General features: G+C 35.7%; 3 protein-coding genes across 7 annotated transcripts in view; 2 read left to right on the top strand and 1 right to left on the bottom strand.

Moving 5' to 3' along the window:
* The first annotated feature begins 117 nt into the window (after positions 1–117).
* abcg5 (ATP-binding cassette, sub-family G (WHITE), member 5) lies at positions 118–14,637 on the top strand. The gene is made up of 13 exons (XM_048204596.1): positions 118–278; positions 1,969–2,090; positions 2,834–2,970; positions 5,548–5,646; positions 5,869–6,001; positions 6,603–6,742; positions 7,776–7,905; positions 8,366–8,579; positions 8,865–9,070; positions 9,715–9,853; positions 12,517–12,702; positions 12,863–12,975; positions 13,952–14,637. Exons 1-13 carry the CDS (start codon positions 124–126, stop codon positions 14,134–14,136), a joined length of 1,959 nt encoding a protein of 652 aa, XP_048060553.1. The 5' UTR covers positions 118–123; the 3' UTR covers positions 14,137–14,637.
* Positions 14,638–14,860: 223 nt separating this feature from the next.
* On the top strand, positions 14,861–24,638 carry dync2li1 (dynein, cytoplasmic 2, light intermediate chain 1). Its single transcript, XM_048204597.1, has 14 exons — positions 14,861–15,021; positions 15,153–15,285; positions 19,071–19,105; positions 19,191–19,260; positions 19,365–19,453; positions 19,588–19,768; positions 19,853–19,921; positions 21,283–21,360; positions 21,560–21,639; positions 21,738–21,808; positions 22,384–22,481; positions 22,560–22,652; positions 23,491–23,593; positions 24,386–24,638. The coding sequence occupies exons 1-13, from the start codon at positions 15,008–15,010 to the stop codon at positions 23,551–23,553; spliced, it is 1,074 nt and encodes a 357-aa protein (XP_048060554.1). The 5' UTR covers positions 14,861–15,007; the 3' UTR covers positions 23,554–23,593; positions 24,386–24,638.
* The window catches only part of cep170aa (centrosomal protein 170Aa), a 52,224-nt gene continuing 50,423 nt past the window's right edge, over positions 24,610–26,410 (bottom strand). For all 5 annotated transcript variants that reach the window (XM_048204588.1, XM_048204589.1, XM_048204590.1 and 2 more), the window contains one exon: positions 24,610–26,388. In XM_048204588.1, the coding sequence (XP_048060545.1) occupies positions 26,135–26,388 (254 nt within the window). In that variant the 3' untranslated portion in view covers positions 24,610–26,134. The remainder of the gene's footprint in view (positions 26,389–26,410) is intronic.

Here is a 26,410-nt window from a genome sequence, read left to right as displayed (position 1 = left end):
AGAGTCACTGTTTATGGTTCCAGCTTAATCAGTGAAATACAAGCTGGAGAGTTCAGACAGCTGAAGACGTGGACCTGACTGTCACATTGATATTCAGGCTAGTTTGACAATTAATAAGAGACAATGAGGAAATCTTATTCCATGCAGGACATTTTCCAGAAGAATGGGTTGAATGAATCTTTTAAGGGGATGTCAGAGATGGGGACGGCCAGTCCAAACCCAGACCGCACAGATCCGTCATGCTGCCTGAGCGTCAAAAATGTGTCCTATACTGTGAGGTAGGAATATCTCATTGATATGAAATGAAACTGGTGAAATCGATGATTGTCGATGCAAGTTAGCATTGAATCCTCAACCATTATTTAGGACCAGTTTATTGGTAAATCTGTTATTAAGTGTTTGATGAACCTCGATGAACTCTTGCGTTTGTTTCTGAATTTGCTCAGGAGTAAATATGTTGAGTCTGGCTGTTAAACCCACCACTGCACCTGACACATGTATATGACCAAACATCAATTTTAATAAATGATAAACACTTAAGATCATGTCAAATGTCAATGTTTTAGAACTTTCAATGTTTAGCTTTCTAATACTCACTTACCGTATACACTTATAAAATACAAAATAAACCCCTCCATTAAAACTTGAAACCTTGAAAGAATCATAATATTATTTAATATTATTTATGATAACACTTTTTGGTTACACTTTATTTTACAGTGCCGTAGTTACATTGTAATTACTCAAATAAGTACTGAGTACAATTAATTAACTACATGTACTTATTATAGAGTTACAGTTAGGGTTAGGGTTTGGTTTAGGGTTAGTTACTTGTAGTTATGCATAATTTACTGTTATTACTATAGTAAGTACATGTAGTAATGTGTAACTACGCCACTGTAAAATAAAATGTTACCCACTTTTTTTTTTTCTTTTTTTTTTTGATGGTCCACTTTAGACATGCTACTAACTATAAGTAACTTTGCAACTACATGTCAACTAACTAACCTAACAGTCTACTAACAGTTTGCTACAGTCTACACATACTTTTATGAGAGTTAGTTGACATGTAGTTGCAAAGTTACTTATAGTTAGTAGAATGTCTAAAGTGGAACATCGAAATAAAATGTAACCTTATTGGTTACTAAAATGCTTTTAAAAAAAAAATTGTACATGATATATAATACACAATATATAACATTTTGATCATTTTAATTCAGTTAAGTCATCAAAATGTGTATAACAGGAAAGAATTTTCTGATGTATCATAAAAATACATTTAAGTGAATTTTAATTGACGTTAAAATATAGAAGCTTGTTGTTTAAGATGTCCGATAGTAATATATAAAAAATGCTAAATACACAAATATAGGACTATATTTATTCATCTCTCTTTTTTAAATGAATGATGTGCCAAAATTTATGCAGAATTCTAAATTAAAAAAAATAATCTACATTTCTTAAATGTGCAGCATTATTCTGTTGATTAACCACTTACAGAACATGTGCTTATTGACAGATTACTGCTACACATATATTACTTTGTAAAAATCCAGTCATAGGGCAGATATATTAACATTATGAACATATTATAATCTTTAAGCATGCAATTACCATTAAATGATCAATGAATGAACGTTTAAATGCCATAGTAATCTCGTCATCTGACTTTGTATGGCAACGATTATACAACTGTTAGACTTTTAGTCTTTCATTAAAGTGTACATATTCACTCTAAAAATGCTCAGACAGATTAACCCAGAATGTGTTTGGTCTTGTGTTTACTCAGTACTGTGTTTGTTCAAGAACTACCCAAACTGTGTTGTTGTTAACCTATGATTTTAGAGTGTGTCATCTTCACTTCTGTGTTTTTCTTTAATCATTTCCATCCTGCTTAAGACAAAATATTGACAAACTGAAAATTACTTTTTGTTCTTTTCATAAACATTTATTTGCTGTGTGTTACAGTGAACGTGTAGGACCCTGGTGGGACCTTTCATCTTTTAGAAAAAAATGGACGAGACAAATACTGAATGAAGTGTCATTTCATGTGGACAGTGGGCAGATAATGGGAATTCTGGGAAACTCGGGTAAGTGACTGAAAACCTGGGAGACAAAATGACTGCAATGCTAAAAATGTTAACATATTTTAATTACAGAGCCCACAATATGGTATTGTGAAATAAATACTCAGCTACAGTATGAGTTTATTTGTGTTATTTACAATGATAATGTAATGGTCAATGTGACATTTTAAGGAATGTAGATTTTCTGTTTATTTACTTAAAGGGTTTAAGTGCATGACCACTAACAAAATAACCAGTGACAGATTTAAAAAATGTTATTAATAAAATCATTAACGTTACAATAAGGTACATTAGTTAACATGAACTAATAATGAACTGCACTTCTACAGCATTTATTAATCTTTGTTAATGTTAATGTCAACATTTACTAATACATTATCAAAATCTTGTAAAATCTAGTTAATGCACTGTGAACTAACATGAACAAACAATGAACAACTGTATTTTCATTAACTAACATTAATGAAGATTAGTAAATACAGTAACAAATGTATTGTTCATGGTTAGTTCATGTTAGTTCATGCATTAACTAATGTTTAACTAATGAACCTTATTGTAAAGTGTTACCAAAAAATCATATTCTGATAGATCTTGCTAGTATTGTTACTGTATATGCATTAAGACACTAAATTGAACAAACAGTAAGCAACAGAATGAACAAGGCAACTTATTATGTAATTGTACATTACATAAGGCTACAAAGATAATATATCTTAAAGTAATAAACTTGTTGCCCTTTTCTCAAGGCTCTGGAAAGACCACTCTGTTAGATGCTATAGCAGGACGAATTGGGAAATCTGGCAACCTTCTGGGAGAGATTTTTGTAAATGGAAGAACGTTAAAAACAGAGCAGTATCAAGACTGTTTCTCTTATGTTCTTCAGGTGAGATTTGTTTTTGGTAAGAATATGAATATAATTTCACACATTAAACAATGTGACAACAAATGTGTATGTGTGCGTGTCAATCTAAATGTCACAGGCTACATGTGACTGACCTTTAGTCAACTGTAGAAGATATATATACAGTACAGTCCAAAAGTTTGGAACCACTAAGATTTTTAATGTTTTTAAAAGAAGTTTCGTCTGCTCACCAAGGCTACATTTATTTAATTAAAAATACAGTAAAAAACAGTAATATTGTGAAATATTATTACAATTTAAAATAACTGTGTACTATTGAAATATATTTGACAAAGTAATTTATTCCTGTGATGCAAAGCTGAATTTTCAGCATCGTTACTCCAGTCTTCAGTGTCACATGATCCTTCAGAAATCATTCTAATATGCTGATTTGGTGCTCAATAAACATTTATGATTATTTTCAATGTTGAAAACAGTTGTGTACTTTTTTTTCAGGATTCCTTGATGAATAGAAAGTTCAAAAGAACAGCATTTATCTGAAATACAAAGCTTCTGTAGCATTATACACTACCGTTCAAAAGTTTGGGGTCAGTAAGAATTTTTATTTTTATTTTTTTGAAAAGAAATTAAAGAAATGAATACTTTTATTCAGCAAGGATGTATTAAATCAATCAAAAGTGGCAGTAAAGACATTTATAATGTTACAAAAGATTAGATTTCAGATAAACACTGTTCTTTTGAACTTTCTATTCATCAAATAATCCTGAAAAAAAATATTGTACACAAATATTTTGTACAATTGTACACATTAAATGTTTCTTGAGCAGCAGATCAGCATATTAGAATGATTTCTGAAGGATCATGTGACACTGAAGACTGGAGTAATGATGCTGAAAATTCAGCTTTGCCATCACAGGAATAAATTACTTTGTGAAATATATTCAAATAGAAAACAGTTATTTTAAATTGTAATAATATTTCACAATATTACTGTTTTTACTGTATTTTTAATTAAATAAATGTAGCCTTGGTGAGCAGACGAAACTTCTTTTAAAAACATTAAAAATCTTAGTGGTTCCAAACTTTTGGACTGTACTGTATATAGATAAAAAAAGCCATTGACTAGGTATCTAGAGGTCATGTCTGCCACAACCAAACTTAAACAAATACAGTAAAGTTTGCAGTAAAGTTCATCTGGAGGGAACTCTCAATTTAGCCGTTACACATGAGTTCATTGTAATATTCTTTGGAGCTATTCATGCATATCTTTCAGTAAATTAAATAACCGTGGCAAGACTTCCATTATTACAGGTAATTTTTACAGATTAAATTTATGACGCAAGGAAGCTATAATCTAATCCTGTAATTAAATATGTCTCAGGGGCTAAATGTACAGATATTGGCTAAAAGTGAAGCTATGAAGAAAGTACTTTTAAGCATTTCAAACTTTTTTGCCAAATAGTAGTTTATTTCAGGAAACACATACCTTTCAACTCTGTTTTCAACAGCACTGAAAAAAAAAAGTATTTATGCTGCCTTAAAATATTAAGTTTAGTCAACCTGAAATGTGCAGTTTTCTTAAATGACATCTTGAAAGTTTAGTTAAGTTCAAATCAGGGAAGTTTTTAATCACAATAGCTAATTAGAGCAGTATTTTTTCCGGTGAACTTTACAGTACAACAATTAAAGATATATATAGACATGACGCACAAACTCAACAACCATATGATTCATCTTTAGAGTAATAAGCCTAAAACTCAATAAATACAAGCCTTAAACTCCAGATCCAGATAAGAACTTCAAACAGTGACATTTAAGAGCACTCGCCAACTCAGGAGCCAAGGTTAGAAATTGTGAAATGTTTTATGTGTCGATAATGTCAACTGTTAATACATACAGAATTACCTTTATGCATATTATAGGTGATAAACACCACTGTTAATGCATACCTTACAAAACACCAGATGTCAGCTCTGATTGGATAAACATGGGAGCTGTTTAAAGGACAATTCTCCCAAAAATGAAAATATACTAATAATTACTCTCATTTCTTTCAGGAATTTCTTTCTTAGAAGGTTCAGAAATTGAGGTTTTTAACAGAACGACCAAGCTGCTCTTTTTCACACAATTTTGTGATCCATGTATGAAAAGTCATAAGGGTTTAAAATTGTGGTTAGTAAATAGTAAAAATAAATAGTAAATAGTAAATCGTGCTCACGTTTTAGTAACTCAAGGGAACGAATTAGTAAATCGTTTTTTTTTAACTCATATATTGAAAATATATTGAAAACACCATTATAATACCCTATAGGAAAATCTTGAGGGAACCAGCGGCAAATTAGTCTTCAGGGTTTTGACGACATCCCTGCACCACTCTATTAAGGAGCTTTACAAAACTTATATAATTTTGTTTGTATATAATTATTATATTCATTATAAAATTAAATGACATCAATTTTAAAAGTTCTAGAACTGGAAAAGTTATAAAAATTAAAATCTTGAACTATCCCTTTATATTCACCATTCTTTATTTGGAAATATAACCTTATTTTGAATGCTTAAATAGAATGTTTCTCTCTCTCTCTCTCTCTCTCTCAGAGTGACAATCTCTTGAGCTACCTGACTGTGGAGGAGACTCTGACATACATTGCTCAACTTGCTTTGAGAAAACACTCTGCTGAGGCCATACACAAGAAGGTGAGCTCATTCCTTTCACAGATGTCAAAACAAACGCAACTCATTTGCCACATCACCACAGACTCCATTTTTTAACAATTGTTTATATTTGAAAAAAACTCAAAATTGATAATTAAATACAATTAAATGAACAAATATCAAATGCATATTTTTGTGGAGCATTATCATAACATTATCATTCATACATTTTTAATAACCTTATCCCACTCTGACCTGCCATAGGTTACCGCGGTCATGGCGGAGTTGAGTTTGGGACATGTGGCTCACAGTGTGATTGGAGGCCGCATTTTTCCGGGCATTTCTGGTGGAGAGAAAAGGAGGGTCTCCATTGCCAGCCAGCTGCTTCAGGACCCAAGTGAGTGCTGAATACTAGCGTAATGTTTATTTAGTTATGATGTACAAACACTGCATAGTGTGTGTAGATTTGCTGAGATGATGCACCCCTCACATGTGTTGAAGTAGCTAAATGTTATTAAAGACTAAGTGTTATTTAAATGCAGAGCGACCAGCATGGTGACCCAAAGTCCCTCGAAGGATTATTGAGTAATGTACAAATGAGTGAAAGGGACTGAAGTAGAATATTAAAAGTGGCAGACAGGGTTATCGCATTTTTAATATTAAGCTGAGGTCTATGAGGGTCCCTCTGGATCCTTTATCTGGCTCTTTGGACCTCAGGGGTCTCCTGGGACCGTGGACTATGGATTAGTTAAGGCCACTCCAAACTGAACACAAACCAGCAATTATAAGGGGCTTTCATCTGCTGCCTTCTCCAATCAAGCAGTAAATTAATTCATCAGCCAATTAATTTGACTCTAACTTTAGACAAAGCCAAATCTATTAATTGCTTTAATTACTCGAATTAATAAGACACTCAAAGTTGTCTCTCAAAAGACAGAGAGTGGACTTTGTGGAAAGTTTCTCATTTGTTTTATTTCTTTTGCGATTTGTCATGGCAGAGGTGATTCTCCTGGATGAGCCAACCACAGGACTGGACAGCATGACGGCTAATCAGATAGTGGTGCTGCTGGCTGAGCTGGCCAGAAGAGATCGAATAGTCATAGTCACCATCCACCAGCCCCGTTCAGAACTATTCAGAGTGAGTAGCCTTTTTACTGTTTTAACACTGGAAGGATCAGCGATGCAGTGGCTAATACTTATTGCCCTTTTTGGGGCCATGATGCTTCTACTGTATATGCTAGTTTACTCCTAAAAGTCAACAAAGCTAACTTTGAGTTGACATTTAAAATGTCTCCTTTGAAAAAAACAGACCGAACTGGTTGATAACTCAGCATGAACTCATAAAAAATGATAACAATAATAAAATAATACATTTTATTTGTATTAGCACCTTTCATACATAAAATACAGTGCTTCACAGGTATTAATATTAACATTTAAAGTAAATAAATAAATGAGTGAAAATAAAACAGTTAAACAGTAACAAGCTACAAGAGCAAAAATAAAACCATAAAAATAATTAATGCCATATGTTGCTAAATACTATTAAAAGTTGCTTTAAATAAATTACTCATTATTCTATTAAAGGTGCTCTAAGTGATCCTGGGTGGAGTAACTTCCTGTTGACGTTCGAAGTGTTATCAAACAAAACAGAGGCTAGCCAGACCCTCCCTCCTCCTCCTCCTCCTCCCCCTCCCCTCCGTGCTTCCTGAAACAGTCATGAACGCGCATTTAAAATCATTCTTGACGGTTATTGGCTGGAGCATGTTTATTATGATTCGTGGTCCAGACTGCACCAGGTAGTTTTTGTTGCCATTTTTGGAGCTTGTGGCGACTACAGAGACCGCGTTTTTTTACAGTGTGTTCAGGGGACAGGCAGCTAGCGGATAGTGAGTAGATGTTTGCTGTATGTGACAAAAAATGTTTTGGCCTAACATCGCTTAGAGCACCTTTTAACTGAACATGTTCCGTTACATAAATTGTTCAGTATATGAACGCCTCAGACAGTATATCATTACCAAGTAGCTCAGTTATCAAGCTGTATGGTTCATATGACAATAAAGCGGTGTTCATTTAGTATATTTTACATTCAACACAGTGATTGTGGCATGTATTGTGATAGTTTAGATTATGCAAATTCAAATGACTGAAAGATGTATAAATATGTACAGATTTTTAACCGAATAGCAATCATGAGCCGAGGGGAACTGGTGTTCTGTGGGCAGCCTGAAGAGATGGTGGATTTCTTCAGCAGCTGCGGATATGAGTGTCCTGAGTACTGCAACCCCTTTGATATTTATGGTAGGACTTTAGAAGATGACACAAGATCTTATTTTTTTCTTTAGCCTTTAGTTTGGATTTAAGTGAATTATCCTGTTTTTAAGATGTACTGGTATGAAAAAACGGTCACACTTGAGATTAGAGTCCAATTCACACTATTAACTAACTATTAACTATGGCTTTTGCCTCAATAAACTCTTAATTACTGCTTATTAATAGTAAGTAAGTAGTTGTTAATTTTAGGTATTGGGTAGAGATGTAGAATATGGTCATGCAGAATATGGAATTAATATATGCTATTTATAAATACTAATAAACAGCCAATATCCTAGTAATATGCATGCTAATAAGCAACTAGTTAACTTAATTGGACCCTAAACTAAAGTGTTATCGAAAAAAAAAACATTTATCTTTACAGCTCAAAATGTAATATACCAGTAAAGTGTTCTGCTTTTATTAAAACATCCTTTGTAATTGACAGTTGATCTGACTTCTGTGGATACACGCTGCAGCGAGAGGGAAGCCGCCACCTACAGCCGCATGCACGACATCACATCAGCCTACCAGAACTCAGAGATCTACAAAAGCATGCTGGAAAGGATTGAGCAAAGCTGCCAAAGACCAGACAAACCCATGATCCCCTTCAAAAACAAGAAGTCCCCCAACTGGCTGTCCAAACTGAATGTCCTTCTGAGGTAAAACAGCAGCCACAAAACTGACTATTGAATGACTATTTTTAGGTGGTTAAATCTTGAAAAGTTTTAATGAAGGGACCTGTAAAAAGTGAAAGTGTGCCAATATCTTAAAGAGCAATGAAAAAGTAAATATTATAAAGTAATATTATCTTTAATATTAAAGAGTATTTTTTTTTTTTCAATTAAATAAAAGCAGCTAATTTAGATGTCACCACATGAAGCACATATTTAGGTCACCCTTTTTCCCCAATTTTTCATGCATTTCTCTCTCTTTTACACACACAGGCGGACTGTGCGCAATGTCTCTCGTGATAGGATGGGCATTCTCATGCGCCTCTCTCAGAATCTCATCTACGGCCTCTTTATTGCTTTTTTTCTCATGAAGCTGGGTAAGGATGTAACAAAAGGTGCCGTGCAGGACAGAATCGGCCTAATATACCAAGCCATGGGTGCATCACCATATACTGGCATGCTGAATGCTGTGGCTCTATGTGAGTATCTCATCCACAGTCCTCAAAATATCTCTGGAGCCAGAAGACACATTATCTTGAGAGTAGTTTACTTCTTTTTCAAGTGAAATAATTACCCCTCACACATAATACCAAAATGAAGGCATGTGCGATATTATAGAAAAATTAGAAAATTATATTATAGAAATGAGAAAAAAACATTTGTGGCATTGCGTTTCAACAAGGCAGCAAGAATTGCTGCACATATTTTTCTGATGTATCAAACAAATGAGTGCATAAACAGTTCTTATATATTTCCAAATCACAGATTATAGGGGAGAATTGATGGTAACAATCATGCAGCAATTAGACCAATTACGAAATGTAAACGTAAAACCTGTCCTTTATATATCAGTTTATGAGTGATAAGAGATCACATCTCACTGTAGGTCACCAGATAAGAGAGAGAAACACACAGGAGGTATATTGCCTTACAAATTACTCCAGCATGACTATTGCTTGACCTTAAACATAGAGCTCTTTAGATAGCATATATCTAACACAAGACGTGTCTGCTACTGTATTTTCACTTTTCGTTCATGCAGTTTAAATAAATAGAAAGTTGTAGATAAGTGTAGATAATAATCTAATGTCATCCATCACTTTTTTTTCTTGATTGAAAACAGTTCCTGCTTTAAGGGCCATTGCTGACCAGGAGAGTAAAGATGGTTTGTACCAGAAATGGCAGATGTTTCTGGCTTACATCATCCATATCTTGCCCTTCAGTTTTATCAGTGTGTTCATCTTCACCTCTTTCCTTTATTGGTAAGCATGGGTGTGTGTTTGTATAAAGCTCCTTGAGTTCATCAGAGTAACTAGGGTTTAACTCTCTGGAGTCCGTTAACGCGCCGGCGCGTTTTGCAGGATTTTTTTCACATTGCAGCAAAACAGACTTAAAATACTCTGTCATTTCTTGTCATAGAGACACAAGTAATATATCAATTGAAACTATAGAATATCTTCTTTTATTTGTGTACACTCAGAGTAAAAACACAATGTTGTGCTTTTTGTAAAATAAAGAAAACTAACATGATGCGTGATCTCTCGTCTCCCTCTGAACGAAGTCCAATCTGATAGTTCTCAGAAAATGAACTGTAACTTATGAATACTAATGACAAAAAAATGACACTTATGTCTAAAGAAACGTTGAAATGTCAGGTTTTAAATCGTGCAAGTCAAATCGAAAACAAACATTCTGTGTTTATGTAATCTGTATGAAAAGAGAGCCATGTCAGAAGTCTGTGATTCAGCTCATTATCCGCTAATGCGGCCACGCCCACAGAGCCAGCGCTATTCAGACGCAAATTCAGAGGCAATACTTGTATGCATTGTCTCAATCGTGTATTTATTGTCCTGAAAAGTGTTTATCTGGATGTTAAAGGTGCCCTCGAATGAAAAATTTAATTTATCTTGGCATTGTTAAATAACAAGAGTTCAGTACATGGAAATGACATACAGTGAGTCTCAAACTCCATTGTTTCCTCCTTTTTATATAAATCTCATTTGTTTAAAAGACCTCCGAAGAACAGGCGAATCTCAACATAACACCGACTGTTACGTAACAGTCGGGGTGTAAGCCCCCAATATTTGCATATGCCAGCCCACGTTTCCAACATTATAAAAGGCATTAGACAAGGGCAGCCAGTATTAACGTCTGGATCTGTGCACAACCAAATCATCAGACTAGGTAAGCAAGCAAGAACAATAGCGAAAAATGGCAGATGGAGCAATAATAACTGACATGATCCATGATAACATGATATTTTTAGTGATATTTGTAAACTGTCTTTCTAAATGTTTCGTTAGCACGTTGCTAATGTACTGTTAAATGTGGTTAAAGTTACCATCGGTTATTACTGTATTCACAGAGACAAGAGAGCCGTCGCTATTTTCATTTTTAAACACTTGCAGTCTGTATAATGCATAAACACAACTTCATTCTTTATAAATCTCTCCAACAGAGTAGCATTAGCCGTTAGCCACGGAGCACTATCAAACTCATTCAAAATCAGAAGTAAACAATATAACAGTATACAATACTCACATAATCAGACGCATACATGCCGCATGCATGACGAACACTTTGTAAAGATCCATTCTGAGGGTTATATTAGCTGTGTAAACTTTGTTTATGCACTGTTCAAGGCAAGCGCGAGCTCTGTGGGCGTGGACCACGGGATTTAAAGGGGCCACAGCAAAAAATCGGCGCATTTATAATGATGCCCCAAAATAGGCAGTTAAAAAAATTATAAAAAAAAATCTATGGGGTATTTTGATCTGAAACTTCACAGACACATTCAGGGGACACCTTAGACTTATATTACATCTTTTAAAAACATAATCTAGGGCACCTTTGAAGCCATGGTTAGCGATCTCTAGAAGAAATGCCGTTAGTTCCTGGTTCCTTTTCTTCTTTATATGAATTTGTAAAGCCATGGTTAGCGATCTCTAGAAGACATGCCGTTAGTTCCTGGTTGCTTTTCTTCTTTATATGAATTTGTGGCCTGAAGGTGTACATAGCCCCCTCCGGCTGCAAGTATGAATTGAAAACACAGTATCCAGCAGTCATAGTGATGACTATAAATATTGAATAAATTTTACTCCTCTGTATAGAAAATTGACATAAACATATAAGAATCCATCAATATTTCTCCAAATGTGCATGCTTTTAAGCTAAAAGCCTATATGAAATGCCATAGAGGTAACATAATTGTTCAGACACTTTGCATCACAGAAATACATGATATTTTAAAGAATATAATAGAATACCATTATTTTAAATTGAGCTGAGACATGGTTACAGAGTTTTTTCACAGCCTACCTGACTGAAAGGCCTCATTAATATGCAAGTCATTTCAGGTCATTGTTATGTGATTCTTTTGTCTTCTCAGGTGTAAATGACCCATTATTCATGATGATTCGCGCCTCCACGCATACTGTGTTTCTTGACAAAAAGTGTCTTACAAAAACTAAATCAATATATTGTTTTATATGAAGGAGTAGGCAGCATAATTTTTACATAATTCTGAAGCAAAAACTCTAGTCTACAACCTCCAATACCCAGAAGTCTTGTCAATACAGATTTAATATACTTTTTTTGGCCTTATTTCAGTGACTTAAGTTTTTTGTTTTTTCAATAACCACGCATAAACATTATTCCTTCAAAAACAAAAACATGTAAATACATGTTCCTCACATATTATGGTAGCCTAGTTTGTGCTGAATACAGTGTAATGACACTTGTGTCATTAATATGTTTATGAACAACTGAAAAAAGCACAAATGTCAGGGCATGTCAAAACTTCTCCAGGCCCCAAATCAGCCTCAGACTCCAGAGGGTTAAACCCAGGGGAATGTCCTCGGGATCAAATAATATTGTCTGGTTTGTGGACCGTGACATGCTGTTTGTGTGTGGTTTGGTCTTTTAGGATTGTTGGCATGAATCCGGATCCCCTGCGCTTCCTGTGTTTTTCAGCAGTGGTCATGGTGCCTCACATCGTAGGTGAACTCTTAACTCTGGTCTTGTTGGGTGTCGTTCAAGACCCCAATATGGTCAACAGTGGGGTCGCTCTACTCAATATAGCTGGAATCATGGTCGGCTCTGGATTTCTGAGGTGAAAAAATGATTTTGATACCCACTTGCCAATGTTTTTTTTTGTTTTTTTTTGTGTGCCAATTGCTCAAAACTGATTCAAATCTACTCTAACCAGTTAGATATTATAATGCAAATGTGCAGTTTGTTCTGAAAAAAATCTTTTTTTATTATTCTTTCAGGGGTTTTAAACAAATGCCTGTACTATTCCAGTGGCTGAGTTATCTAACTTTCCAGAAGTACGGCTGTGAGCTCCTTATCGTCACTGAGTTCTATGGCCTAAACTTCACCTGCAGTAAGAAAAATCTTCTTCTTCAGTCTCATGCATTCTCAAAATGGACCCTATGAAATGGCTTGACAAACACATTTTTCATTTCCTGTGTTAATGATTTTCCTATTTAAACAGGAAGTTGATGTGCGACATATCAAAAGGCGTGTTCCTTTAATTGTTCCTTGTACATTTTAAAAGCTTAGACTATTGCTCAAAAGTTTTAGGTCAGTAAGATTTGGTAATGTTTCCGAAAGAAGTCTCTTAAGCTCACCAAGGCTGCATTTATTTGGTAAAAATACAGTAAAAACAGTAATATTGTGAAATATTATTACACTTTAAAATAGCTGTCAATGTATCTTTCAATGTATTTTAAAATGTGATTTATTCCTGTGTTGGCAAAGCTGAATTTTCAGTATCATTACTCCAGTCTTCAGTTTCACATGATCCTTCAGAAATCATTTGCTGCTCAAGAAACATTTCTTATTATTATCAAGGTTTAAAACAGTTCTTAATATTTTTGTGGTAACCATTATGCATTTTTCTCAGGGTTCTTTGATAGAAAGTTCAAAAGAACAACATTACTTTAAAATAGAAAACTTTTGTAAAATTGTAAATGTTTTTAATGTAACTTTTGATCAATTTAATGTCTCATGAATCAGAAATGGTCTTTTGATGCCTGTTGTAATGTATAGCTAAGTGAAACCACTTCTCAAAACGAGAAAAAAGTTCATTTTTGATTAAAGATTAAAGATTATGAGGGCACATGAAGTTTAAAAATGATGTGCATGGATAAATAATTTTCCATTAAAGTAAAAAAAGTACTGAACCCAAATCTTTGAACGGTAGTGTATATTTGCTAATTTTTGTCTAAATCATACAGATAACCTGGACTAACTTGGATAGACATGAATTAACTTAACTTTTGGTTTTATGGGATCTTTAACACATAATGAATAAGGTGTGCATTTGGAAATCATCTGACTAACCGTTTGTCTCTCAGCCCCTTTAGCTGGTATGCCAGGAGCTTGTCTGGTAGACAATGGAAATATGATCATAGAACAGGGTTATCCTGGAGCTCTGTCACGTTACACACTAGACTTCCTCCTGCTCTACGCCTTCCTGCCTGCGCTCGTGATACTGGGCATCATCAGCTTCAAGATACGAGACCACCTCATCAAACGCTAAGCTTCTGTGTGTGCATTATTTTGCCTGTGAGCAAATGTGTATAAAATGATCTTCATTTTGTACATAAAGGATATCTCAAAATCATACATGTTGATTATATTAAAAAAAAAAAACAAATGTAAAAGCTGTTTCTATGTTTCTACAGTTAGAGATCTATTTTCTCCACAATGTTCACCATTACTGTTTGTGGTAGGGTGAATTCAGATTGATTGGGACACTTTTTCCAAATCATCTCCGTGGCAAAAAGTGTCCCAATCACCCTGAATTCACCCAATATATTGTGATTTGTAATCTGACAGTAAATGCTCTGTTATACATAATAATTGTTTAATAAAAAAATAAAGCATGTTGTATATCCTAATCTTTTAAAATGTATGTCGAAAGAAGCGGCATTTAATGTATAGTGTTTAAATCAGAAGTGCCATTGAGTGTTTACTTATTTTGATATAAGCCATACATTTATTCAATTTGTCAAATAAATGGTTGCTTTTATTGATCAAATGCACATGTTCTGTCCCTGTTCTGATCAGTATTTCTATGCAAAAGATACTAAAGTTTGTGGATGTTTCATACACCAATATCATATTGACGGCATAAAAATATTAGATATTAGAAATTAGATGTAAGATGTAGATGTAAGTCAATGAAAATGAAAAGCAGTGCAAAAAAAAAAAAAAAAAAACTTCATTTCCCATAGTGCACTAGGTGTTGTCATCATCAAACCGTGACGTTACCCCTCGCAACAGTAATCAAGCGCCCGTTCTTCAGTCGACAAAACAAGGAGTCAGTAGTACAGGACTATACTGAATTCTAAACTTGCTTCTTCGATGTAGAGAATTTTAAAAACTTGTGTTTAAAATAACTCGTGATAATGCCTAAAATAAGGTAAGTTGCCGGTTGGGTTATTTACACATTATTTTTCTCATTCCAGTTTTCTAGCTTAGTAGAATCGAGCTACCGCCTTATTAGTAAGTTAAACATGCAGATGCTACTATTCGGATGATTTTGTCTGGTAGTTCGGACACATTATGGGATGTTGCTGCAGCAGAAGTGCGCAGCAGGGAGAACAGGACTGATGAAGAGGATGCTGAAGAGGACGCACACTTCCTTACACAGAGAACAGTCTTCTTCATGGGCAGTAAAGCAGGGGTACGCCTACAATATATCGCTTTAAACTCTCACTTACTGTTTATGGTCTTGAGAATGTATGTTCTAATGGAAAACAGGTAAACCCTGAAACTTTAGACAAAATATTTAATACAAATCTAAACAAAAATTGTGTCAAGTTTTATTGGCTTTTATGTCCCGTATACAGTTGTATTATATGGTGAGAATATGTAGCTCACGCACTCAAGGAGAAAAAAACCTAAGTTGCTTCGGTACAGTAAATGTTCATGTTGAAGTATTACTAACAATATATGTTAATGTTAATATGTATGTTGACTTTACAATAATAATCAGTAAAGATTTCACAGCAAAAAGACGTGTACCACAACCTGAAGAATTATACTAAAAGGCCTTTTACTTGCTAAAAGTATGAACGCTGAGTCACTTCGGTAAAGTTGGTTTTATATTCGCACATTCGGACTTCTGATAAATTCAGACTTTCCAATAAATGTGCAATAAATTAATGTTTGCGAATTTTAAGCAGCGACATGATATTGACAACCAACGATTGTCATCTTAGAACATTTTTCACAGTCGATCAAAATAGGCAAGTATTGTTATAATGGCATATTTACTTGTGAATGTCCACTGAATGTCCAATGTAGTGTGGCGGTCAAGGACCGCAGTAAAGATAGTTTGCGGTTTGATATTCAGATTTCTTTTGGCTACAAATACGCAGTGCGCTGTCATAGACATGCAAATAATACCGAATATCCTTCTCCATTATTTGTGAATTAAGGTGACGCTGTCCTTTGGGCCGAAATCAGTTTTTTTTTTTTCGTAGCGACTCTTAATTTTATAATGGCTATATCTCCAAATGTTGGACACTTAGAGGAATGAAACTGGTGTCATCTTCACCAGCTTGATCTGTGAATTTTTTCACAGCAAAGCTCTTGTCCGTAAACCCCTTGGTAAGTCCGCCAGTAAGGAATGTGAAATAAAGGCGTTCTTCATGTTTAACGTCTATTACCAATGAACACGCAGACTGCTGGAATAAAATAACATTGTTTTAGGTCGAGCTCGATTTGTGAAAACTTTCACAATAGCATTTTATCTCGTGGTCGTGTTTCTCTTTGCTCTGCCCCCCGTTTTTTGTATAATATATATATATATATATATATATATATATATATATATATATATATATATATATATATATATATATATATATATATATATATATATATATATATATATTATAAATGACCTTGTACAGATAATGTACATCACTATTCTCATCTGTGAAAACTTTCACAGTTCAGTACGGGTCAGCTGACCCATCCCAGGGTCACTAACATCGCTATTCTGATCTGTGAAAACTTTCACAGTTGAGTTTTGGGCAGCTGACCCTTCCCTGGGTCACTAGCATCACTATTCTCATCTGTGAAAACTTTCACAGTTCAGTACGGGTCAGCTGACCCTTCCCTGGGTCACTAACATCACTATTCTGATCTGTGAAAACTTTCACAGTTCAGTACGGGTCAGCTGACCCCTCCTGGGTCACTAACATCACTTTTTGATCTGTGAAAACTTTCACAGTTCAGTACGGGTCAGCTGACCCATTCCTGGGTCACTAGCATTACTTTTCTGATCTGTGAAAATTTTCACAGTTCAGTACGGGTCAGCTGACCCTTCCCTGGGTCATGTACATCACTATTCTGATCTGTGAAAACTTTCACAGTTCAGTACGGGTCAGCTGACCCATCCCTGGGTCACTAGCATCACTTTTCTGATCTGTGAAAACGATCACAGTTCAGTACGGGTCAGCTGACCCATGCCAGGGTCACTAGCATCACTTTTCTGATCTGTGAAAATTTTCACAGTTCAGTACGGGTCAGCTGACCCTTCCCTGGGTCATTTACATCGCTATTCTGATCTGTGAAAAGTTTCACAGTTCAGTACGGGTCAGCTGACCCTTCCCTGGGAACTTTTCTGATCTTAGAAAACTTTCACAGTTCAGTACGGGTCAGCTGACCCATCCCAGGGTCACTAGCATCACTATTCTGATCTGTGAAAACTTTCACAGTTCAGTACGGGTCAGCTGACCCTTCCCTGGGTCACTAACATCACTTTTCTGATCTTAAAAACTTTCACAGTTCAGTACGGGTCAGCTGACCCATCCCAGGGTCATGTACATCACTATTCTGATCTGTGAAAACTTTCACAGTTCAGTAAGGGTCAGCTGACCCATCCCAGGGTCATGTACATCACTATTCTGATCTGTGTAACCTTTCACAGTTCAGAATAGTGATGTACATGACCCAGGGAAGGGTCAGCTGACCAAAACTCAACTGTGAAAGTTTTCACAGATCAGAAAAGTGATGCTAGTGACCCTTGGATGGGTCAGCTGACCCGTACTGAACTGTGAAACTTTTCACAGGTCAGAATAGTGATGTACATGACCCAGGAAGGGTCAGCTGACCCGTACTGAACTGTGAGTTTTCCCAGGGAAGGGTCAGCTGACCCGTACTGAACTGTGAAAGTTTTCACAGATCAGAATAGCGATGTTAGTGACCCAAGGAAGGGTCAGCTGACCCGTACTGAACTGTGAAAGTTTTCACAGATCAGAAAAGTTATGTACATGACCCAGGGAAGGGTCAGCTGACCCGTACTGAACAGTGAAAGTTTTCACAGATCAGAAAAGTGATTCTAGTGACCCTGGGATGGGTCAGCTGACCCGTACTGAACTGTGAAAGTTTTCACAGATCAGAATAGTGATGTTAGTGACCCTGGGATGGGTCAGCTGACCCGTACTGAACTGTGAAAGTTTTCACAGATCAGAATAGCGATGTTAGTGACCCTGGGATGGGTCAGCTGACCCGTACTGAACTGTGAAAGTTTTCACAGATCAGAATAGTGATGTACATTATCTGTACAAGGTCATTTATACTATTGTGAAAGTTTTCACAAATCGAGCTCGACCTAAAACAATGTTATTTTATTCCAGCAGTCTGCGTGTTCATTGGTAATAGACGTTAAACATGAAGAACGCCTTTATTTCACATTCCTTACTGGCGGACTTACCAAGGGGTTTACGGACAAGAGCTTTGCTGTGAAAAAATCACAGATCAAGCTGGTGAAGATGACACCAGTTTCATTCCTCTAAGTGTCCAACATTTGGAGCTATAGCCATTATAAAATTAAGAGTCGCAACGAAAAAAAACCCTGATTTCGGCCCAAAGGACAGCGTCACCTTAATTCACAAATCATGGAGAACGATATTCGGTATTATTTGCATGTCTATGACAGCGCACTGCGTATTTATAGCCAAAAGAAATCTGAATATCAAACCACAAACTATCTTTACTGCGGTGAGTCACTTCGGTAAAGTTGGTTTTATATTCGCACATTCGGACATCCGTATTCAATAGCCTTGTTAATCACACTTCATTGGACATTCAGTGGACATTCACAAGTAAACATGCCATTAAAACAATACTTGCCTATTTTGATCGACTGTGAAAAATGTTCTAAGTTGACAATCGTTGTTTGTCAATATCATGTCGCTGCTTAAAATTCGCAAACATTAATTTATTGCACATTTATTGGAAAGTCTGAATTTATCAGAAGTCCGAATGTGCGAATATAAAACCAACTTTACCCAAGTCTATGAGTCAGAGTTCAGAAGGCATGATGTAGTAGATTGTGTGCAGCAGGTTTTTCAGCAGTTTTGGTCATGTTGATAATTTAAATACCTTTAGAAATATTTGTCTCTTATCAGAAAACTACAACACACAAAGACAAAAACATTTGACCTTATATTTCAGGGCAAAACAACAATATTACTGCGGTTTCTTGACAGGTAAGTGTGAGGTGTCATGTTGTACATTTGAAGTTTTTAAGAGTCTTCATGTCGCCTCTTATCATTTTTTTTCTCTTTAAACCAGAGATGAGGCAGCTAAACCTACTCTTGCACTGGAGTACACTTTTGGGAGACGAGCAAAAGGGCATAATACGGTACGAGTTAATGTGTTCTCTTCTGTTTTTTATAGGAACTGATTTCCCTTTTAATTTATATAAAAGCATCCTTGGGTAGATGTCTATTTTCTCCTTCTCTGCAGCCTAAAGACATAGCTCATCTGTGGGAATTGGGAGGGGGAATCTCCTTATCGGACCTTGTTCAGATTCCCATCACGGCTGACAATGTCAGGTTAGACTCACAGACACTACATTCATTCAGGATGGTAATCTGAGAGTGCCTTTTAAATTCTGATATATACCTGGATCTGAAATAAAATTTAAAATGTGGCAGCAAACATTTTGCAAATACAATTATTTTTGCAGTTCTTTATCTATAGTACTTGTTCTGGATCTGTCTAAACCTAATGCTCTGTGGGAGACCATGGAAAAGCTGCTCGGATCAGCTCGAAGTCAGGTGGAAAAAGTGTGTGCCGTACTCCAGAAGACAGGAGAATCCAGATCAAGCAAACAACGAGTCCCACGAGTCCTTCACAAGGACTATCCGGTAGAGAGGATGACACAGTTGCTCTAAATCGAGTGTGTGCATTTATGTTGCAGTGTATTACATGAAACAGTCTCTCTTCAACAGGACCGAGAGCTCATCAGCCCGTTCCCTGTTCCTCTTCTCATAATTGGCAGCAAGTTTGACATCTTTCAGGTAAAACTTCACTGCTTTGGAATGTTCAGATTCAGAATAGAATAACTCACTGCATACTGCTGACTTGTTTTTAAAGAGGTCATATTATGCCCTTTTACAAAGTCTTGATTTTGTTTTTGGGGTCTACTAGAATAGGTTTTCATGTTTGAATGTTCAAAAAACATAATTTTCACATATTTTACATTGTTGCAGTACTTCCTTCCCAGTCTGTCAGTAACGCTCTGGGGTTTCCTGAAGCCAACAATCGTCGAAAGTTCAGTCGTTACCAACACAATTCAATGGAACTTGTGACCATATTTGGCTAATGATGCTTTTGGGAAATGCACCCCTGTTTAGTTCCGGTCTCTATGAAGCCCCTCCTTCCGAAAAGCTGTTCTGATTGGTCATAGTGTGCTCTAAGTCGGCTGGACGTGTGTAGTGATTTTTATCAATGCCCCTTACCTTAACCCTTTAACTGCCCCATCAAGAAAAAGTCATTTGAAAAAAAAATTGTTTGCATTTTTTATCTCATTATGTCACTAGTTACCACACTCACTGTATTTTTTTTTCAACACATCCCATAATTTTTAAAATATCGGCCTCTACCAAATGGTTGATATGGCACTTAAAGGTAAAATAATGAAATGCATACAAATAGTATGAAAATCTGAAAATATGAACTATAATACTAATTTATTTTAAAACATAATCAAAATAAAATAGTTTTATATATTGAATCTTGTTTATTTATTGAAATATTCCATAAAATATTTCAGATTTTCATTTTAACATAGGAAATTGCATGTTTTGTTGTTTTTTTAACAATAAACTAAAATGCAAGTTTTAACTTCTCTGGTGTAAATGCTAGCACTTGGACATGGCAACAACACACTACTAATGCAACTCTACCAGGCCTTGCACCCTTTTTTTTTAGCGATGATGATGAACAAATGACAAGAAAGAACAAAAAATAAACATACAGTACAGATTTTGTTGTTAGTTGTCAGCAGCACACCAGCTCCATGACACTCAAAAATGTCCTGTTACTATAGCTAACATTACAACAACAGCATGTCTTAGTTCTGTGAAACAGCAAAACCAGTGTTACTGATGTATGGAGCAGAAACAATGCAACCTCAATGCATCCATTTTTAGGCTTTCCCGCTTAGGTCTCTCAGGCGCTGGAAAGCTTTTCTAATATTAATGCGGGTCCTAAAGTTCTTGTCTGATCATAACCATTCTTTTTCCAGTGATATTCCTCTAAACTTGTATTTTTTGTAATGTCTCTCAGCCATCACTCTTTCTACAGTCTTTCTTCAAATCTCCCTGTAACCTACTGTTACATTCATCAGTCTCATTCATGTTGAACTGTCTTTTTCTAGGACTTTGATTCAGAGAAGAGGAAGGTGATTTGTAAGACTCTACGCTTCTTAGCCCACTTCTATGGAGCGTCATTAATTGTAAGACTGAACTCTTACTAAAGACAGTTTGAAAAATGGATTGTAACTTTCAGAAATTTGATCTCTCAGCTGACATTAGATATCTGAGCTGACATTACCCTTGTGTGGCATAACCCAGCTTTACTAAATCAACTGTTCAGCTTTTCTGTTTCTCTGTTTGTCTTCAGCATTGTATCTGAATGTCTCTGTCTCTCCATAGTTCACCAACAGCAAGTCAGAAGCCACAATGTCTAAAAGCAGGAGTTTTGTTAATCAGCTGGCATTTGGGACTGAAAGACCGTATGAACCTTTCATTATTCTTGTGCACTGATATTGTTTATTCATGAAGGTTATTCTTTTTTTTTTTTTTTAAAGAAATGATCTTCCATTCTTTTTAGAAAGTCAATCTCTACAGACCCCAGCAAACCTCTGGCTGTTCCAGCAGGATCAGACTCCCTCAGTCAGATCGGTAAGATATGCATTTTACTGTTGTTTTGGTCAAAGTCAAACAAGCTTTTATGCTTCTTAAATCAGCATAATTAATATACACTTCCATTCATAAGTTTGGGGTCAGTTAGATTTTTTAATGTTTTTGAAAAAAGTCTCTTATGCTCACCTGCATTTTTTTTAATCATTATAATAATAATAATAATAATAATAATAATAAAAAAAACAGTAATATTGTGAAATATTTCTTATTTCTTATTTTTTATCAATGTGGCTGCTTTTGTTGATACATTTTTATGGATTCTTTGATGAATAGAAGGTTAAAAAGAACAGATTTCATTTTAAAATAGAATATTTATAAATGTCTCCACTGTCACTTTTGATCAATTAAATATGTCCTTGCTGAAAAAAAAAAAAAAAATCATTTGGATTCCAAACTTTTGAACTATAGTATATTTCAACTGAAACTGTATTAAGAAATATTTTAAATTGTTGAATATATAATTTATTAATATATACATGTTATACATGCAATTTTTATGACATCATATTTAAATAAGTTAATTTCTCATTTGCATGGATTCATTCATCCTCTAGGTCCCCCTGTTTCCTCTGAGGTTGATATTGGGACCCTACATGCCAAAAACCCTTTAGACCTTTGGAAGAAGGTTTTTGAAAGGGTTTTCCCACCTGAGGTACTTCTTGCTATAAACAAAACCTCACACACACTAATATTAAATATCTATCTGACTCCAATCTTTTTTGTTTTTCAGAACACCAAGGAACGCAAAGAGCTGAAAGATCCTGCCAAAGACCCCCAGTACAATGAGGCCCTAATAGACTCTATCAGAGCCCAGAAAGACCAGGTACAAACACATGTTTATTGCCACTTTGAGATCACTACAACCTTCAGATATTTGTCTTCTAGTAACCTCTAGTCCTGTGTGTTTATAATCCCTGCAGTAAAGCTGAGTTATGTACTGTACTCTACCATTAACTGATCCTCCAGACTGATACATGCCCTGTTTTACTTTAGAGTGCTGTATGGGACTGAAAGTTACCCTGTACCACACCCGCTGCCCCTCAGTAGCCTCTCACCTGCTCTGATTTAGACTGTTATTGCTGACTACCAAGTGTTTGCACTAATCAGCCAATATAAGTGACAGAGCGTCACTATTGTATACTATTGTACTTTCACTGACTGCAGTTTTCAAACCCTAAAAGTCTAGAGTAAAACATATGTTTTTATGAACTATAACAAATTAATATACAGTCAAACCAAAATTATTCAGACACTAGATATAATTTTTTTTATATTTTTTACTAGTGGGTGCAGGACACTGTAGTTCATTTATGTGAGGATAGCAAAATAAACTGACATATTACACCCAAAAATTCTTCATACAGTGGACTACCAGTAAAATTGATAACCAAAAATTATTCAGACACTTTGACCTGACCATGTTTTGTGTTATCTGACATAATTAAGATTATTTTTTTCTGACACAGTTTAACTCTGAGATCTTGTCATATAAACTATAGTGAATAAACTGTAATAATGAATGAAATGTTCAAGGTGTCTGAATACATTTTGGTTTGACTGTGTGTGGCTGATGTTTCATCAAACTATATACATGTATTTAATGAGTCAGAGAGACCACATTGCAAAACAATAAGCATATTTTTCCTTGTCTCTTTTCTCAGGAGCTGGAGCAGTACAAGAGAGAACAAGCAAAGTCCTGGAAAAGTTTGGCTCTGGATCCATAGATTTCATTCAAAAAACCTCAGAAGACCAGCAGGTTCAGCATTAAAGGATTAGTCCACTTTTAAATACACTTTTCCTGATAAATTTACTCACCCCCATGTCATCCAAGATGTTCATGTCTTTCGAAAAGAAATGAAGGTTTTTGAGGAAAACATTCCAGGATTATTCTCTTTACAGTGGATTTCAGTGGCTACCAACAGGTTGAAGGTCAAAATTACAGTTTCAGTGCAGCTTCAAGGGCTTTAAACGATACCAGATGAGTAATAAGGGTCTTATCTAGCAAATCGATCTGTCATTTTCGAAAAAAATACAACCGTTTATGCTTTATAAACAAAATATCGCCTTGAACGTACTTTCCGCTTCCGCATTCTTCGTAACGCTTACGCTGAATGTCCTACGCTTTCTCTATTCAAGTTACGGAAAAAAACGAAACTGGCGCCGCGTTCGTTCCGTAAGTAGAATAGGGAAGGCGTAGAACATTCAGCGTAAGCGTTATGAAGAATGCGGAAGCGGAAAATACGTTCAAGGCGATATTTTGTTTATAAAGCATAAATGGTTGTATTTTTTTCGAAAATGACCGATCGATTCGCTAGATAAGACCCTTATTACTCATCTGGTATCATTTAAAGCCCTTGAAGCTGCACTGAAACTGTAATTTTGACCTTCAACCTGTTGGTAGCCATTGAAATCCACTGGAAGGAGAAAAATCCTGGAATGTTTTCCTCAGAAACCTTCATTTCTTTTCGACTGACGAAAGAAAGACATGAACATCTTGGATGACATGGGGGTGAGTAAATTTATCAGGAAAAGTGTATTTAAAAGTGGACTAATCCTTTAACGTACTGTACTGTACCACATGGACTTAAAAATAATGTTTCCATTATGCACCATATATTATAGCTATAACGCTGTATATAATGCCAGTTGCGTTGTCTATTTCAACCTTTTGTTGTTCACCTTTCCACAGTTCAGTATAACTGGAATGTATTTTGAAATACTACATCCATTTCTTTTATTTTCCCTAAATTATTTAAACTGGACACAACACACCACTCTGCTTCAAGATTAAACAAAAACTTTTATTTAATATGCTGTCCCCCCCTTTATTGAGAATATGCAAAATTATGTAATAAAAAAAGAAGAAAAGTGCCATAACAATCAAATGAATTGAAATAAACAAAAATAAATAAACCATACATTAAAAACAATAAAAAAGAGAGGAAAAACAAAACACTGATATGATACACAATGTGTAAACCACACAGGGAAAATCTATGTACCAAGCACTTTATCTGCTGCTCCATCCTCTCATACAGTGGCAGATTGTTTTCTGTCAGAGGGGCGTCCCACTGTAAAGGCATCTTGTAGTGAGTACAGTGGGATATAGTGGTGTCATAATCCTTTTTGTGCTCTGAATCATTCCATTTCACATTACTCCTTTGATGTGCAAAATGAAACCGTAGCACAATGAATCAAGTCTTTAATCCTTAAAAACCGAAAGAGTAAGATGAGAATACTGGGCACTTAGTGACATCATACATGTATAAAACACAAAAAAGCCCACTGGATGTATTCTGACTGGTACCTATCTGCACTATCGTCTATGTCTAAAGTTACACTATATGCCAGAATTACTCTTCCTACAGGGCTCCTAAAGAAAGGCCAGGTAAGTGGTTCAGGTTTACTCCTACATCCTCCTAAAAATACAGATAAGCAGCAGAAGGAAAGAAAAGGGTAAACAGTAAACGCACACAGAGACGTGAAACATGAAAAGAAGGCTAGTAAGTATCAGAGATGTACGTCTATGCAGAATGTTAGTACACAAACACACACACACGCTTACAGTCATAAGGCTGATTCAGCGATCAACAGTGCTGATCGAGGGAGCATAAGCCAGGGTGCAGTTTACCAGTCCATTAGTGCATGCCATGCATTTGTCTGCAAGTTCCCTCTTTATGTTTTTGTAATCAAAAACTACAAAATTATGCAAATAATTTCAATGGATATTTCAGCTTCCAATGATACAAATTCTTTACATTCAAAAAAAGAAAAAAAAAAAGAACATCAGTATTATTATTAAGCTAATTTAGAATAGCTTGAATGCACAAAATTCTAAAACATTTCCCAAAAATTACAGTTATCTAAATAGACAAATTTGAAAATACAATTACTGAGTTTGCGCATAGTTTGCTGTATTCAGTTTGGTAAACTGGGTTGCAATGTGCAGAACACAGAAAGGTAAGCTCAGAGGAGAGCAGACAGGCACTGGAGTTGCTTTCGTCCGTTCATGAGGGATACGTCTGGCAGTTCATTGGGCTTAGATGGCCACTTGCTTCCTGTCATATGCAGCTGTGTGTGTTTTGGTGCGGTTTTGCTTAGCCGAGGCAAGCGGTCAGTCCAGATACACAGGTGTGATCCTAAAGGTTACACTACAGGGTGAAACAACAAACAGACCTCATACAGAATCCTGTAGAAGGGCACATAGGAATAATTACATTATACATACACATAAAAGATCCATTCAGGAACAAGCTACAGTATGTAGTTAGTCCAGTTTACTAAAAGAAAGTTTTTTTTTTTTTTTTATTTGCTAGCGATGGCACTCTCCTCTCCTGTGGGGTGTGTGCGGTTGAAGTTGAGTCCCACACTAGGTTTCTCTGGGCTGGGGTTGGTTATGGTTGTTGTTGGTGGTGGCTGGGGGGCTCCGTTACTGGGCAGGGGTCCCCATATGCTCTGAGAGCCAGGGCTGGTTCTGGGTTTGGGGGTGGTTGGACTGGTCAGGCCGAGGCTGGTCAGAGCGTCAAGGGTTCCATCAGGGTCCACCATGACATTTATAACTGCAGGGATAGAGAAATACAT

Source organism: Megalobrama amblycephala, linkage group LG10, assembly GCF_018812025.1.
Source record: "Megalobrama amblycephala isolate DHTTF-2021 linkage group LG10, ASM1881202v1, whole genome shotgun sequence".
Lineage (NCBI taxonomy): Eukaryota > Metazoa > Chordata > Actinopteri > Cypriniformes > Xenocyprididae > Megalobrama > Megalobrama amblycephala.
This window is presented reverse-complemented; position numbering and strand designations above follow the sequence as displayed.